General features: G+C 42.3%; 1 protein-coding gene across 1 annotated transcript in view; it reads left to right on the top strand.

Moving 5' to 3' along the window:
- The window catches only part of ncanb (neurocan b), a 94,710-nt gene extending 81,099 nt beyond the window's left edge, over positions 1–13,611 (top strand). The window contains exons 11-15 of the mRNA XM_070909062.1: positions 942–1,100; positions 3,637–3,719; positions 4,158–4,302; positions 11,944–12,126; positions 13,472–13,611. Of these exons, the coding sequence (XP_070765163.1) occupies positions 942–1,100; positions 3,637–3,719; positions 4,158–4,302; positions 11,944–12,126; positions 13,472–13,611 (710 nt within the window). The remainder of the gene's footprint in view (positions 1–941; positions 1,101–3,636; positions 3,720–4,157; positions 4,303–11,943; positions 12,127–13,471) is intronic.
- Positions 13,612–15,815: the final 2,204 nt, after the last annotated feature.

Here is a 15,815-nt window from a genome sequence, read left to right as displayed (position 1 = left end):
TCTTTCCACGGCCGAAACAGCACCTCTCTGCATACTAAGCAGGGCCCCATACGGCCCAATTTGCACCGCCCAATTTACTGGTGTCGCTTCAGATTTGTTGGAGGAAAAGCTGAGGCCTTTTCCCTGATCCCTACACTATAGGGAGGGAGGCAGGGAGGGGGGCACAAGAGGGGAAACTGGAGGTGGCTGAGCTGACAGATTGAGCCTGAACCACATCAACAATACATACTTTTCCACATATTCAGACATGCACACACATAGACACACACACATCACATTTGAAATGTACAGCTCACACGGCTAACCCCCAGTCAGATGAGGGGCGATAGATGAGAGAGATGAAGGGAGAGAAGGAGGAAGGGATGGAGGGATGGGTGGAGGGGGAGTCAGTGCGCTGACAGGACTGTGACAGGGCTTAATTGCCAAGCAAGCGCTGTGCACTGGAAGCAATTTCTAAGGATTGTTGTCATTTGAATAGATTAAAACGCCCTTTCACTGGACTAAGCTGTCTCACCACCGGCTTGCCTCTGCTGTGGATTAAAAGTCAAGTCAAATCAAAGAGAAGAAGACACAGAGAGAGAGAAGGAGGGATGGAGAAAAAGAGGAGTGTCACAAAGGGCACTTAAAGCAAGAGGGGACTGAAGAGAGTAAGGACGAAGGAGAGGGAAGGGACAGATAGGGACAGCAGTATGTAGAGCTTGTGTGCTGCAGGAGGGATGTGCTACGTGTGGATACAAAATGAAACACTAAAACAGTAGAAATCCTCCTACTTCTTTCCAGTACAATGCTATTATTCTTTTGCATCTGTCGACTGGGGGTGTTTAACGATTTAAAAAACACTGCGTTTTTTCTTTTCCCACATGGATTTTTTCCATTGACTAATCGCTGTCTTTTTCAATTACCTCCCCCTTGTTTCTCCCAATCCCTCTGTACACCTGCAGACACCGAGGGGTGCGAGCACACGTGGAGGAAGTTCCACGGCCACTGCTACAGGTATTTCAGCCGGAGGCACACCTGGGAGGACGCCGAGAAGGACTGCAGGGAGCACAGCGGCCACCTGGCCAGTATCCACAGCCTGGCCGAGCAGAACTTCATCAGAGGTGGGTGGAGGTCGAGGAGAAAGAGAAGACAGGGACAGACTTGGCACAGGAAGTTGAGCCTAAATAAATGTTTCTAGGTGTGTTTTTCTGAACTGATTACGCAGCAAGAAATCTTAAATTAGCCAGAGAAGTTTGGGCATGCAGGCTCCATAGGTAAAAGTCCTATTAATTTTCTGCAATGTTAGGTAACAGCTAGCTGTAGCACTTCCACGGCCTGATGAGCATACAAATCTCCTAGTTGACGCTTCAGTAAACAAGAGTATAAGTCTACAGCCAGGTAGTCATTCTAACATGCTCACAATGATTGATGAATTAATGTTTAGAAGTTTCCTTACATTTGATAATTAGCATTAAACACAACCTACAGCTGGGGCTGATGGGAAAGTTATTATGTTTTCAAGTGTTTGGTCATAAACTGTACATAAAAATGTAAGGCGAGAAATCAACTTTCAACTCTTTTGAGAAGAAAAATCCAATCGTGGAGCTTAAAATTCTGTTGTCTGCATCGCTAAAGGCTAGCTGGGTCCGCTGAAGCTAATGATTACTCTTTAAGTAGAATGCACCTTTGTCTAGCTTTTTGTCAGTAGCAACAGCATCTGAGGCTCATGGGTATTGTAGCATGTAGAGCCACCCACCATACCAGGACGAACACTGGAGATATAAGAGAAAACTTTCAAACGGAAATTTAAAGTTCTTAAAAGAAATACTTATGGAGCCAGTAGCTCTTCCTACTTCACAACTCTATAACTCAAGAAATATATGGTCACTCTCACAGTCACCAATCACATTTAAAGACGCCACCAATCAATTTAAATAATGACGATTACATGGCCTTTACAGTCTAACCAGCTCTCACTCTGCTGTCCTGCTACACACTTTTACTGGCTGTTGATTGATATCTACTCTTCTACCTTATTATGACCAGACTTGGCAATGGCAGCTCTTGCCTTATGTGTACTCCATAACTCGGTGATAAATGTCTGTCAGGTTCTGCTCTGAACGGCCCTTGAAGGGGTTTATTGCGCTCCCCGCTGAAAAACGCCCTCAGGAGCCGAGCCTCTTCAGCCAAATAAATGTGTATCACTATTTGTTGCAATGAAATGGTGTTAAAGGCTCTGACGTAAGTGTCTGTGACAGAGCATTTAATATAGGGTCACATTCTTTCTAAGGATGTGATTTGTCTTGAAACAGGTGAACAATCCTTACAGTGGGTAACTCCATTTGTGTCAAGGGAAGGAAATGCAAGTGTCACTGTGTTGAAACTGGATTAAATGAGAAAATGGCTCTTGATTTAATTTAGACTCTTGTAGATTTGTGTGAGAAAGACGTTAAATTGTCACATACCATGGGTAGATATGTCCACCCTTGCATTTCGAAAAAATATGATTTTAAGACTCCTTGTTAGATTCGATGGTTGTCATGTAGAAAAGTCCACCCATCTGCACATTTTTTGGGTCTTCTACTGGCGTTCATCATGGCCATCGAGAGCAGTTTATCTTTGTCTGTGCCAGCAGCATTACCATGCAAATGTCCATAAAGACTTTCTTTGGTGCCTCATAAACCTTCATCTCCTCATTCTTAGCTTTTCGCCCCCCAGGCAGTGCTCCGCAGCCACATGTGTTGTAATAAGGCTAGATCACCAGCAGCAAGCCCCTGTAATAGTGGATCCACCTTCTGTCTCGGACAGATGCCAGGACAGTGCCATCCATCTTGCATCCATCTTTCTGCTACACTCGCACAGTTACCAAAAAGTGTGTTTAATTGCCTCGAAAATGGACGTCTCCACCCCTGCAATAAAGGGATCAGAGCCATTAGGAAGATTAATGGTCCTGGTAATGATGTTAATCAGATACGCCATGATTGAAATTCCATTACATATGTGCGCACGCTCATGCACGCGCCGGTACAACCGTGTGCACAGATGCCCCCAAACACACAAACGAGATTAACCCAAAACACCATCAGGTGATGTTTCCTTTCACACAAACAAAATTCCCGTCACCAGTGCATCAGAGACAAAAACTGTATATTTCCATCTCTCATTCATCTCTCAGCTGCAGCCCGAGAGGGCAGATCTCAGAGCTGTGCCTGCTGCCACTCAGCTCCAGGAGTGAGTCAGGCTTCATGTGTGGAGCCTGTTGCACAAAGACAAAACACAAAAACATTAAATGTAACATTAATGAGCACTGTAATGATTTAACACCTACAGTAAAGGTCAGTTTACCAGTCCTGACAGCAGTGGATAGAAACGCACATTTTCTTTTTCCAATTTTCTGGAAATTAAAATTTGGGCTACATTTGGATGGACACCTGACTAATAACTCTATAATAACTTTGTTGAGACTGTGTCAGAGAGTTGTTAATTCACATTTATACAAAGTTTCTAGACCCATAGTTTTTTCTGTTTTTGTCATAGATTGTATTTTGCTCTTAGTTGATATTTCTCAGCAGTTTTTGTGCATGTGTGGGTGTGTGTACTGTATGTGCACTCCTGTTTTCTTTTTCTGTGCTAATTTCTTCTGTGCGTCTTACTCAGGTCTAAGCCATGACAACACCTGGATCGGGTTAAATGATCGTACAGTGGAGGACGACTTTCAGTGGACCGACAAGATGGACCTGGTGAGGAACCAGCTGTGTCTGTTTTGTCTCTCAGTCAGCTGTTGATCCCAGTGGAGGTTAAGGCCCTAGAGAAACTGTATACGTTTGGGGTTGCTCAGTATCGCAGCTGGAAACATCAGTTTGTTGAAAAAAAAATATTAGTTACCTCTACCATGAGATTTTCATGATTTTACTGTATCTACAGCGTTATCTACTGATAATGACACCATATATTCAACTTACCAGAGTGTATTCTAATTTTCCATCATTATATACAACATCACAAAAGGAGAAAACAAAACATAAAATTAGGGAAGAAATAATGTTCTGCACAGAATTGAGTATTGTGGAGAAAGTAGACCGTGTGATTCGTGGTTTGTGTCTGATGTCTAGAAAATTATGTTTGAGTGGAGTTTAAAAAACGGTTTGTTTCACATTTGTTTGTGTATGTGTGCGCAGCAATATGAGAACTGGCGTGAAAACCAGCCTGACAACTTCTTTGCTGGAGGTGAAGACTGCGTGGTTATGATCGCTCATGAGAACGGCAAGTGGAATGACGTGCCCTGCAACTACAATCTGCCCTACGTCTGCAAGAAGGGAACAGGTGAGAAGAACGAGGTGGACAGAGTGAGGGGAGAGGAGAGGAGAGAGTGGCGTGGAGCATGCTCTAACTTCAACAGGTGATTAAGATGACTGACAGAGAGGTAAAGAGGCAGAGAGTAGCTGGATGTAAAAGAGGAGAACTGAAAAAGCTCCGAGGAGACATCTGATTTAAAGAGTGAGACTGGAATCGGACAGAGTGAGACTGAGAAAAAGGGCAAAGGAGAAACGACCTCGCTGTGCTGTCAGTTCTTTAGTCTGAAATCCAATAAGGAGAATCAGGAGATAGAAAGTGAAGAATGGTGACAAAATGTTCTTAAAACATTTTCTCATGTAAAGCAGCTCACACGTGTGGTAGCCAGTTTCTGTTAAACAACTGACAGCTCATGTACCTTCAGGGGCTTCTGAACATCCTGGGTATGTCATACTTTACATTGCACACGTCTCTGTGCAGCACAAGAGATTAGCGCTGAACCTCTTCCCTCCACATCCACAGTCAAAACTGCTCACCAGCACTCCTTCTTCCATCTCTCATCATCCTCCGGCTCGACTTTAAAAAGTTCTCCACGTACTTCTCATATCACGGCTCCATTTGCTCTGCCAAATGTTCTGTTTTAGTAAGGTGAAAAAGTCTCCAAGCGGAAAGTACTTTCTGCTTTATGTCCAGGAAATTTAAACTCAGCAAAACGAGGTGAGCAAACTTATTGGTTAACTTCCTATATATCTCCGCTTCATGTCCCCTGTTGCAGCTGTCCCTTCTTGGCGCTGGAGTTAGGCCACCACATGCCTCCTCTGAGAGCCTATTTGAGCTTATTTTTGCCACATATTTGCATACAGGTCAGACTCATGACCAGTGGCAAGTAGACAGACGTATTAATAGCAAGGTGGAGGCACAAGAAGCCACTGTGGTGGCTGTGTTCCTGGAGCTACACCTTTTGAGACATGTTTTGGAGTGATTGTACAAAATATCATTGGTCATGATGTGTAATATGTTAGCTGAAGCAATGTGTGGGATTCAGAATGTGGTAGTTTTAGACGATTAGCATTAGATTTTTAATAAGATTGTTTTTAATTACATTTACCTGGGGTTCAAAAAACAAGAAAATAGTTTGGTACTAGATTCTCCTCATCATAGGATTTCTCAGACAATTCAGCAACAAGTCCATCAAGAGACTAACTAACCTTTCTTCACAACTGAATAAGCACTTTCTGCGAGACATACTGAACAACCTCCAAAAACGAGTAGTAGTACGAGAGTAGTCCTGAGCAGAGTGGCTGAATAACTTAGACAGACTGAGCTTGGTGGATGTGGGCGTCCCTTTACTTGTTGGGTGGGCTGTGATTGGAGCAGATGACCTCCTGTGGGCGTGGCTGAGTGCGGTGACTATATAGCTGTGATATCACAACCTTACAGAAGTCCTGATGGCTTGTTTAAAGGCACAGTCTCTGAATGCATGCTGCATTTCTCTGTGGATTGTGTGTTTTGATACTTTCACAGTATTTATATAACACCTAGACCTGCTCTATAATCAAAAAAGACAGAGACACCTTCTACAAAATGAGACCTTTAAAGGTTACTCCTACACTTCGCTGTACTGTACATAGGAGTAAAGTTGCTTGACAATTGTTTTTTTTCTTCACTTTCAGCAATGAACTTTTTTACTCGAAAAACTGGCTCTTTAAAGCATTCTTAGGTGTAATTAGTACTTTCTAAACTACTACTTTCATAAATGTGGGATTATCCAAATAATGCGATCTTGAAATGGACATAGATGTTAGCTATAGCTATTAGTCAGCTAATAGTCAGCTAAATTAAATCTTTGTCTGTGTATGTTTAGTATTTTGGGGGGTGTTTTAGGCCTTTATTACAGACAGTAGAGATATGACAGCCCCTGTGTGTTTAACCTATACTCCCTTGCAGAACTAAATTAAATAGCTTCTCTTCCCTCTTCATCACTGATTATCGGATGAGCCTTTACATAAAAGCCTTAAAGGCCTTACTGATCATAATTTAAGCAAGTTATTTGTGCTTTAACAGATGGTTTACCATCAGAGGCCTCAAGCGTAGAGAACGTGTTTCTAAAGCCTCAGACAACAAGCACAGCTCCTGAAACGGCCAACTCTATTCTTGTATGAAAGAAAAGGGATTTCCCTCACAGGCAAGGTGTTGCACCACCTCTGATGCATACTGTCACAAGTCCCCAACATCCAGCCCACCTCTGACCTTAATCAGTCAGTTACAATCACCAGCATCCTTTCATCCCCCCCCCCGTCCCCCATCAGCCTCTTTTTCACTCTGAGTTACCCCATGTAATGTCTTGTCTTATCAGAGGAGTTTGTCAGCCCCATGCTGAGTATTCTCCGCTTGATTTCTAATGCTCGCAGCTCATGTGATCTGTTTTCTGCTCATCAGCAGCCCCTGGGCCTGATTAGGCGATAACAGCACCATGTGAACCTATCGGACACCTTAATCAGTCGCCCCAGTGACCAATCAGGGTGATGTGTCCTACATAACTGAAAAAAAAGGTGAGACTGTCATCTGATGAGACGATGGTCAGATCTCGGGGGAAAGAGAGCCAGACTCATCACACGTATTATTTGTACAACCCACTCCCACAAGCCTCCAATCATAGATCACATATATATTGATCCTTGTTAAACCTGATGATTTGGCTCCGCCTCTTATTTCCAACATATTTTTCAAAGCAACATTTCTTCAACATTCAGAAGCAGCATTTGATTGTTGGATCAATATTGTATAAGGAAGGATAAATAAAATAAAATAGATTTAGTGTAAAGCAGAAGCATAGATCAAGTTTCACGTTTACATTTGGATTATGTGGCGTAGTCTTCTGCCTCTGAGCTCTTCCAGCGACGATGAGAGGGAATTTACCCACAACAGGACATGTAAGTATTGTGAAATTATTCCATTATTTTGATGGGTTATTATGTACAGAGGCAGGAAATCTAATTTTGCATGACATACTCAGCGCGCTCTCAGAGTGCTTTGGCAAATGATAGGCTGTTGTCAGTGCCTTTAGCGGTTGATGTGTCCAGTGGTGTATAATGTAATCATTGTTGGATGCACATTGTGTGGAGTAAAACTGTCATTGCTGGAACGTATTTTGAAAGTAAGGGGAAAAACTATTTTCTTTTCATGTCTATATGAATTACCCACCCAGCTACTGTGCATGGTTGTGTGTGTGTGTGTGTGTGTGTGTGTGCACATGGAGCTGTGTCCGTTTGAAGTGTACAATCCCTTCAAGCAGTTGACATTTTTGTTCATTAGAGACAGGTTCACTTGAGTATGAGGACGCGACAGGGAAGGATGATATATGTGTGTTTGAGCTGAAAAAGTATACACACTTCCCCTGTGCAGAACTCTTATATATACATGTATTTTCAATATAATAACAATCTGTATGTTGGACCCTGTCTTATCATTTTGTAGACGTTGCTGCCACAGAGAGAGAGGTAGTCCACAACCCATCAGACCTCCAAGGAGCTGCTCTCTCACTGCACCACACTGCTCACCGGCTCATTAGACATAAATCTTTGAATAAACATTTTCTGTAGAAATTTTGATTTATTGCATAGGAGCAAATTCTAACTTGCCAAACACAGATGCAACCAATAACATTAAAGGAATAGACATTTTTGGAAATGTGCTTGAGATACCACTGTCGTGTCTGTGCGCTAAGTAGACAGATAAAGACGTTATATATATTTTTTGTGTCATCTGTGGACAGAAAGATACACACAAATGACACTGGTGGCAAGTGATTGTACGGGCTGATTCAATTACTACTTTTAATCATCACCTAATAGCTATTAAGGATTCAGTCCTTTAAAACTAAATCAAACCTTTTTCTCTCGGGTGGTCCGGGCTGTCAGTGGCAGCTCAGCAAACATACACACAAACAACAGCTGCAGTTTGTTATTTAATAAACACGACTACTGTTTCCTTGTGAGATTCACTCCCAGTAGTGTTTCACACACACACACTTTGATGTCTCTCTGAATCATACTAACAGGATTGGCAGTAGGTGTGCGGATGCTTTGAGGCCACGCAGGAGTGCTGAGAGGAACCAGCATCTAGCTGTCTGCAGTTCTCCCCATGCCACTAACTCACACTGACTACCCCCTGCCACACAGACACACAGTGACAGAAAATACCTCTAGAAACATGCTGTTTTCAAGTATACAGCTAAAGCACACACACTGCATGTGACGCGCATGCAGGAGTAACTTCCTCTTAGCTTCTAATGTTGGCTAAACTTCAATTCTCCTTCAACTGAATCGTCCCTCCTCTCCAGCTTTCTCTCTTCTTTTCTCTTCATCTTCTGTCTTTCTTCTCCATCTCCTTTGTCTTCCATCTCTTCACCCACACTCCTCTATTTCTTCCTCTTTTTTTTGACTTCTCTTTGTTCTTGTGGTCCAAAAACTTTAAAAATGAGTGCATTTTTTTGACTCTTGCTTTCTAAGCTAGCACAGTTTAATTTTTAATTTAATTTGTGTGTGTGTTACTCTCTCTCTCTCAGCTTTGCAACCACAGAGGTAGCAAACCTACTCCACTCACTCCAGCAATATCTGGCCAGGAAATAACTGTGGATAAAAAAGCTGTTTTCTTAAAACTGCAGTACGTCTTTGGCTACTTGGGGCAGCAGAACAAGATGTAAACTAAACATTGACATATTGTCATCTTGTTAAAGTCGAGATGAGTCGGGTGATAATTCTCTGTGGGTTCGCCACTACAAGCGACGCCTTTCACATTACACATAGTCACTTTATCCATTATTATAATATGGACCAATATTGATTAGTGCAGCTGTAACTATAGCCACCACCTTAAGAGTATTGGGAACTTCTAAATCTGCCTGTACTCAGAAAGCAACCCAGAGTGTAGATATTATATACATACTTTCTATAAGCAAATCTGGTCAAAGTGATTTGCTTTATATCCGTCAGTGTGTGTGTGTGACTCATCTGCTATCAGACACACACAGAGATGCCAGTAGTGGCTGAATGTTTAGTCTTAAACAAGCAGTGGTTTACCAAAAATCCCCACTTGTATTTTAACGATTTAAGACACTGCTTAAAAGATTGAGAAGCAGCTTTAGCATTTTATAAAGTACATTTTCATGGTCTTTTTTCAAGAAACCTAGTCCTTCTCTCAGCAGCAGCCCCGTGTGTCCTTCAGGCTTTATTCTACAAAAGACCTTTTCTGGCTTAAAGCGTCTCCCATAAAATCACGGCTCCATTTGCTTTTTCTGAGTTTAGTGACATTTTCTTTTATCCCTGCTTCAATACATTCTGACTTTGCTTGCCCCCACTGTGAGAAATCATTCAACAGTGAACATAGGTGAGGGCTAATGGAAAAGTACCTTTTAGCCTTCCATTTGTGTTGAGTCAGTGATCGTCTCAAGTGAGGAGGAAAGTGCTTTTTGCCCCTTCCTTCCACAACACATTAAACTGTAAATGTGGCATTAAACCTTTCATCAGAGTTAATGACATTGCTTTCCCTTATTAAGAATTTAAGAGGTATTAGGACAAGGACAAGGGAATTAAGAGGGATTGTAAACATTTTGTGATTGCTGATTAAGTCTTCTCATGCACACTTTTACCACTGAAGTGTGTAAATCACATTCAAGGGTGGAATCAAAGGTAGTTTCTGGTGTGGGCACCTTTGACAGAGGCAGCCGCAACCCTTCAGACTATAAGCCAGCTCTCAGTTTTCTCTCTGAAAGGAGCTCCAGCTGGGACGTAGTTAAGGGGTGGAGTCAGGTTGGTGTACAGGTGAGGACTGATCAGTTGCGTGTGGTAACGGTACTGTGTAATTGTGATCAGGACCTACATTTACTGTACTTTTCACCATCATAAAGACAAAATGTTAAGAACGAACATTTTAACGTGTTATTTGGACGTCATAACTATTAAAATCAAGATGACACACATTTAGTGAATAGTTGGGTGTGTTTGTGATAGTTTGGTGACCTATTTTTTATATCTCATACATCTAATTTTGTTGCTGCTAATTGCTTTGTTGCTAATTGTCTTCTCCAGAAAATAGACACAGAGACTTTAACCCCTCGGTATAATGAATTAACGGCTGCAGGAGTCCTCACAAACACAGATTCAAGCACATGCAGTACATTGGTACCCAGCTTTAATAGGTGATACAGCTGAAAACTGTCTTAAATGCACAAAGGTAGCATGATACAACAACATTGCTACCCAATCAAAACGAATGGGTAATTCCGCTAGAGCAGTGGACACCCATGGGGCGAGAGCCACAGCAAGGGGGGCGCACATGACCAGGGTGTGAAAGATGTGAAGTTGAAGTTGAATAAACCTTTTTTTACACCACATGTTTGACTAGGAAACACAGGTCTAACTAATCATGTGATTGTTGCATTGCGATTAATAATAAGGTAGAACAGGGCCATCATTAACATTTTTAGTTCCACCTGTGCTTTTCCTGCTATGACAAGTCAAAATGTCTGGACGTCTGTTTATTTAGAAAGCAGAACGACATATAAATACAAGATGGACAGACTTTCGGCTAGAAAGAAAATATAACATACGCTCAAAATATAAAGAGGCTTGTTTTGCTCTTGAGTTCCCCGTCAACAGCAGATTCCTGTGTCTTTTGTGTGAAAACTCCAGCAGGTTCAGCATTTTTCATTGCGCTACAGAAACAATTGGGAAAAATGCATGAAAAGAAACATGCAGTTCACGTTCTTGATAAAATTCAACGTGGCTACTTTTGTTACCAGTTTTGCAAATATAGTTTTAGCAGTTGATACAGATGACAGAACAAGTTTGGGAACCGCTACACTCGACATTACAAGCCATAGCTTGTAGTTCAGTGTTACAAGTCTGCTTCTCAGTTGAAATCTCCTCAGTGCATTGAAGTAGCAATAGAGCTTCTTCCACCTCTGACTATCTGACGATGGGTTCAGCAGCCGTGCACTGTAATGACTGTTAACAGCTATATTGTCCACCTAGCTAATTTTAAATCAAAGATTGTCATGGATGGATGTCAGTTCAAGGTGGTGACTATTGGTGCACATTATGTTAAAAGGCAGGAGGAGGTGTGGCTTCAGCCACAGGACTGCCATCTCAGGACTCCCAAAGTTTCTACACATTCACCAGCTGCCTCCACCGGGAGAAACCCGCACCCTGTGACAGCAGAGTTAAAAAATCTGTGAAGTTGTTTGAGTACCTCCCTGAGGCTTGTCCATCCTGTCAGTCTCTGACCAGAGTGTCAGTCCCCTCTCCATCTCAGCTTGTGTAAACATTTTTCTGATTCTGCCCCGACTCTTTATGTGTCTAAAACGCTGTTTTACTTTGACAGCCGCCCACTCACTCACAGATTTGGACAGACACGCTGTCCTGCAGACACAAAAATGTTGATGTTTGATGTGCTGTGAGTGGTTTTCTAAGAGATGTGTACGCCTTAAAGTCAGAAGTCAGAATATACACTGAATGTAGAAACCATCAGGGACATTTAACTGAATCCAGGTAAAAGTCATTATCCTGTATGGATCTGATATATACTCGTCACACAAGAGGATATGAAAATAAACAGAAGTTGACGAACTGATTAATATTCTGTCTTTTCTTGTCTCTTTTCTCTTTTCAGTGCTTTGCGGAGCCCCACCAACTGTGGATAATGCCTTCCTGATTGGTCGGAAGCGTTCCCACTATGACATCCACTCTGTAGTGCGCTACCAGTGTGCCGACGGCTTCCTGCAGCGCCATGTGCCCACTGCTAAGTGTCGTGCCAACGGCAAGTGGGACCGGCCTAAAATCATCTGCATAAAATGTGAGTTTTACACAACGGGAAATTTCACAGAGCGAGGCGGCAGACAACAAGACTTAAAGCAGTATTTCCATTTGTTAGGTCATTTTCACATTTGCATGTTCTTATTTTTAGCACACACACACTGCCATAGGTCCATAAGACGAACCTCCTGCATTAACTGCCCTCGGGAGCTGCTGTCACCATACGCATTCAGGCCTGCCATCCCTGCTCTCATTATTAATAATTGCAAGCAAAAAGATTACTGTGGTTGCAGACTGAGTTAAAATCCCCTGGGCTTACTTAGAAGTGGTAGGGTCTCCTTTGAAGTGCTTTATGCTTGAGGTGGGATTCTTTTTTCTTTTTTTCAGACTTTTCAAAACAAATTTTTGCAACCAGTTGACCGTTCATTGAATACAAAAGATGTGTGTTAAAAACCATTATTCAACCAAAGTGAAATAGGACTTTCATTTCTTTTAGATATTCTCATATCCACCCGAAGAGGTTTTTGACGGAGTGAAATAATGACATTGCAGTCTTTCCGTCACGGTTGAAGCTACCTCTTATTTTACAGCAGTTTAGCATCTAAATACAGTGTCTGACAGCCTTTTTTATGCAACTTTCATACACCTTATCTCCTTTGATCCTTAAAATAAACTTCATTTTTCCTAAAAAGGATTTTAAAGGACTCCAACTGTGATAGAATAGATGTCATAACTTTTCTGCATAATTTCTTGCTTCTTCGCAGATATAACGGGTTGATATATATAAATATTCAACAAACTGCGCCTTGTATTTCATTTCACTCAGCTCACAATGTGACAGTAATGATGAAATACTGAAATAATGTAGCTTCTGTTCAAAGTGATAAGAATTATTTTCCTTGCGACTCTTTATCTTTGGACAGAGTTGTTTTTATGGCCCAGAGTTATAGTGTCGTTATCATTCATTGCAGGCGACATTTCTTTGTTGGCAAAATCCAGAAAAGGGACAGAGCAACCTAATTTGGCAGTACACCCCAGGAACAAGCTTACACAGAGGCTGTGAGTGGGTGGCTAGCACAGCATGCTCTTGCTAAAGGCACCCAGTCTACTAAATCTTAGATAAAACAGATTCCCTCAGTGTGGTGGAAACAGTTAAACCTTCTACAGGGAACATGTGGTTTTGACTTTTCCTGCTTTTTGATCCCCCTTCCCGCTCCTCTTACCTGCTTTCACCCCCCTATCTGTCAGTGATTCATCTCCCTCTTACATCAGTTTTCCACTCACGCCTTTCATCTCTTTCCATCTCTTGACTTACTTCTTTAATAAATCGCCTGCCCTTTCTTTTATTTCACTGTCTCTCTCTTCCGCTCTGTTTGCTCCACCAGCCCGACGAGCCCACCGTTACCGGCGCCACCACCACAAGGGCAGGAGGGAGCGCAGGAAGCACAAGAGGCATGGCCACAGAGAGGGAGGAGGGCACCACGGAGGGGAGCCTGGCCAGGGCCACAACCACGCCCACTTCTGAACCAAAAAAAAACCCACCCCCTTTTACTTTTCTCCTCTGCTGCCAACTGCAGTTTGCCTGTCTCCCTGTCGTCCCCTCTTCTCGCCACATTTCCCCAAACACTACTTCACACCTTACAGCCCAAAACTCTCAGCCCAAGCCCCCTCCCCTTGCACCGCACCGCCCTGCCCTTAGCTCCACCCCTGGCTGTCCGAGTCAGCCTTCATCATAGTCAACTCTGAGGCCTGCCGAAGTGCTGCCAGGCGTCACCGGGACAACAACAAAATCCCTTTGTACTCTTTTTACTTTCCTTTCCCTGTTTTACTTTCTTTGTCTTTACTCGTCTGTCTCCTACCCTCTAACTCGACCCAGTTACTCTCCCTCCAAGCTCAACGATGACCTGAAACACGGGGCTACGCTGACCTGTTTTTGAAAAAACAAAAAAATACCTTTGAGATCCACACCGAACATTCTTCGGAGAGAAGTGGTTTAGTACAAACTATAAATAGGGACGACGTCGCTGAAAATGCCGTATCAAAATCAGACGAGTCAAGGAAGACATCCATGTTGTTGACTTGAGCCTTTTGTCTGTCGAACATGCGTTATTTTCTACGAATACTCAGTGTTTATTTCTTGACTCTGCTGCTTTTGGTTTGCTCTTTGTAAGACATTGTGCTTGACTTAAAGCGAGTTATTCTGAAACAGATTTGATTGATTTACTTTGAATCAGAAGCAGTTGTAATTTAATTATTTGATTGTTAGCGTTGTATCTCCTTGTAAGTGTGAGACAGTTACTTTAGATCAGATGCTGAACCCCCAGAGGAAAATGGAAAACACATCACATCTCTGCTTCTTTACATGGCGTCACACATCAGTCACTTTTCAGAAGTGTCAAACAATCTCAAACGGCTCTTGCTGTGTCAGACATCTTCCACTGTCGTTGTCAAGGGTTAATCTGAACCTTTGATGTCACTTTGTCTCAACTCAGCTCAGCAACCCCACGTTTGCTCTGCCTTTCCTCATAATTTGTGTTGCTGTGAGAATGTGTGCTGTGAATTTAAAGGTGATACAGCAGGGCGAAGTTCCTCTCACTCATCTGTTTGAGTTGTTACGTGTTTGGTCTGATGAGGAGAAACGATGCTGTCTGCCAGGCATGAGAGATACACAGGGAGACAGAGCAGGTAATCTATCTCGATCCAGTAGCCCCCTCATATGTCTCAGCAAGCACAAGACATCACAAGTCCATGCACAGAGTTTGGGTACTCTTTTAGCCTTTTTCCTTTCCGTCATTGAGTGTCCGTATACTGAAACAGGACAGAATAAGGAAGATCTCTGTATTAGTATAAAGACAGCATTGGTCTTTTGTTGTCGCTAAAAATTTACTTTGTTTACATTTTTCTGACAAGTGACCTCTCTCGTCTCTGTATATAATGACAGACTTCTCCCATTAGCAAAAATGGAAGTGACATGACATCATTACACCACCACAAAAATGTTCTCAAGTGGAAAACAAAACAAGTAAGTAATTAACAAGTAATCTCACCCCAATTCACTTGTTTAAAAACATTTTAACATTTAAACCTGCATTAATTGGCCACGCACAACATTGACATATTGTCACCTTATAAAGTTATTATGGCTAACGTGTTAGCAAACTATAACCTATGTACACATCCAGCAGATATTGAGCAACATTAGCATTCATTTGGAGCTGTGTGCAAATCACTCCACGTTCACCAGCTAGTTACTAACTCTGTCTGTTTGGTGCTGGTCAGGTAGCGTTCATTTTTTGCTGGCGGCTGCTGCTTTCTGTGGCAGGACACAACGTTGATGAGAGCGGTGAGACTGAACCAAAACATTAAAGTTAGGAGCCGTAAAACTAAAATAATAAGATGAAAGAGGCTAAAACGCTCCATCAAGCTGAGGTGGGATCTCTGTGGGTGTGAGGCTACGAGCATCACCTATCACATCACAAACTTCCTTCATTCCTTTGTTATTATAACAAAATTGATTAGAGCAGCTATAAATATTAGATTAAATGACTTGTTAACATTTAGATATTTTGCAGCGCGCTGAACCAGGATGAGTTGAGGAACAGGCAAGAAAACTAGCAGAGACAAATGTTGATCGTTGTTGGATCATGAATCAAAGCTGTGTACACTGGGTATGAGGATGAAGAGACGGAGATGTTGAGATCTCTCTCATCTCAGTGTGTGTGTGTGTGT

This window comes from Enoplosus armatus, chromosome 7 (assembly GCF_043641665.1).
Source record: "Enoplosus armatus isolate fEnoArm2 chromosome 7, fEnoArm2.hap1, whole genome shotgun sequence".
Taxonomy (NCBI): Eukaryota; Metazoa; Chordata; class Actinopteri; order Centrarchiformes; family Enoplosidae; genus Enoplosus; species Enoplosus armatus.
The sequence above is the reverse complement of the archived record's forward strand: the minus strand, read 5'-3'. Positions and strand labels throughout refer to the sequence as shown.